The sequence below is a fragment of the Phallusia mammillata genome, unplaced genomic scaffold, assembly GCF_965637545.1.
Source record: "Phallusia mammillata unplaced genomic scaffold, kaPhaMamm4.hap1.1 HAP1_SCAFFOLD_402, whole genome shotgun sequence".
NCBI lineage: Eukaryota > Metazoa > Chordata > Ascidiacea > Phlebobranchia > Ascidiidae > Phallusia > Phallusia mammillata.
Genome location: NW_027649132.1, coordinates 1 through 2,000, shown reverse-complemented (window position 1 = coordinate 2,000; position 2,000 = coordinate 1). Strand labels below are relative to the sequence as shown.

Sequence of the window (2,000 nt, the reverse complement as noted above, 5' to 3'; positions counted from 1 at the left end):
CTGGACCAGGGGTTCCCAACTGGGGGTACTCGTACCCCTTGGGGGTACGAGATTCAACATCAAGGGGTACGAAGAATTGTTTGGAATTGTAAATGATATTATGCCATTACGGTCTTTGCTTTTAAAAAACACATAACTACAAATAATTGTTGTTATTTAGTATGAAGCCTCATTGTCTCATAACAATGCATTTTTTACTTGCTGCCAGCAATAAACAACAAAGCACACAGTTAGGAAGAAAATGCACAGATAAAGGAGGCATTCAATGTTGTCATGCTGTAAATTTGCTACAAACGGTTAATTTATTGTTTGTGATTTTTGCATTTTTTGTGTTTACCGTTTAATAGAGCTAAAAAGCTAATTAATTTAGCAATATATATCTGAAAAATTCCATCAGATTTTTTTGGGGGTACGAAGAATGCTCTGACCTGACAAAGGGGTACGAGTAGCAAAAAAGGTTGGGAACCCCTGGTCTGGACGATCCAGTTGTGCTGGCCTGATCTAAGCAAAATAAGTTTGAATTTACAACTTGAAATTTATTTATACTTATCAAAAGTGCTCAGCAGCAACAACAACAACACACAGATCGAACGTGAGAACGCCAAAACGTTGTGTTTAAAGTTTCGTGAATAAGAATTACCGAAAAATGTACTTTTACACTTGTCTGCTGCTAGTCTTAAAAGATGGCACAAAGTCAAAAATTTACATAACAACGAAAAATCATATTAAATTGACACTTTTTGGGGGAAAATAGAGCAAAATGTTTTGTAAGCCGTTAGAGACCCAAACAACCAACAAAAACGACCTTTCTCCAAGTTCAATTAAAAGAGATTTTGCATTCCTGCATATTCAGCTGTTGGCGGCAAAGTCCTGACTTTCTCTTTTGGATAGGATCCCCTCTTTTCTGTTCTTCTGTTTGTGCCAATGCAAGCCCGTCTGCATAATACTTTCTCAATGATGTCGCCTACTCGAAGCTCTAACTCCTCGTCGGGATTGTCAGGATTATAATCTTCAATGACTTTACGAAGCATTGTGATTTCACCCCAAGAAAAGTGTTCAACGTCGATTGAAGTTGCATACCTCAATGGATCGTTGCTCTCTGCAACCATCACTTCATGGGCCAGTCTACCGATCTGTTGTAAAGTTAAATGATGTTTAACCTATATTTATGAGTTGTGGAAAATGTTTGCTTTATATGTCTTAAGCTCAAACGGTTTAATGTTTATTGTTCACTAAATTTTACAACTTCAGTTCTTGTGTAGAAACTGCGTTTTGGCCGTGAAGTAATCAATTTTAATGTTAATTGTTCACTAAAACAGTTTTGCACAAAAAACACCGATTTAAAGAGTTGTCACACTGGGACAAAGTTTTTAAAACACTTACATTAGATGTGAAAGTGCAGACCACATAATCACACTGAGAGAGCAAGGCAACGTCGTACACAATTCCCCAAAATCCCTCGTTCGACGTTCGGCGTTGCTTTTGTGCAAAATAAGAGTTGTTTGCAATCCACGAAAAGGAAAACTTTGGGTATCTATACCACACACGAAAACAACAAGTAAGAAACAAGATTGTGGAAAATTATTGCAGTATAGTGTAGTTCGAAACTTCTGAAATCAGAAATGTTCAATACTGTAAAAATCAATAGCCTATTTCTTACTTGTCGAGAACCTCCTTGTATATTGTATCATCATCTGTTGCCAGAAACACGCGACGCGTAACGTTACCACCATTGACGTCATCGTATTTGTCGTACCAGTTTCTCACATGAATCATATATTCTTCAAGTGAATGGAAATCTCCTTCACCTATCAATTTGTCAGTTCTTCGAATTTGGACACTTTGGACAATTATAAATGGAAATTTAAGTTGAAATTTAAGCATTTCGAATTTTTTTAAATTTACAAACAACACAAACTTGTGCTAATGCCCTTTAGGGAACATAACCCCACCAACCAATATTCTTTTTTTCACGATCGTGCGGCAACAACCTTTTTGTC

At 36.8% G+C, this 2,000-nt stretch overlaps 1 protein-coding gene across 1 annotated transcript; it reads right to left on the bottom strand.

Annotated features, from left to right (window-relative positions):
- Positions 1-740: 740 nt before the first annotated feature.
- On the bottom strand, positions 741-1,840 carry LOC145208876 (alpha-(1,6)-fucosyltransferase-like; the record flags this gene model as incomplete). The annotated part of the gene is made up of 3 exons (XM_080079123.1): positions 741-1,133; positions 1,384-1,534; positions 1,661-1,840. Coding segments are annotated over 3 exons (643 nt in total), but the record flags the coding sequence as incomplete, so codon positions are not given.
- Between the last annotated feature and the right edge of the window lie 160 nt (positions 1,841-2,000).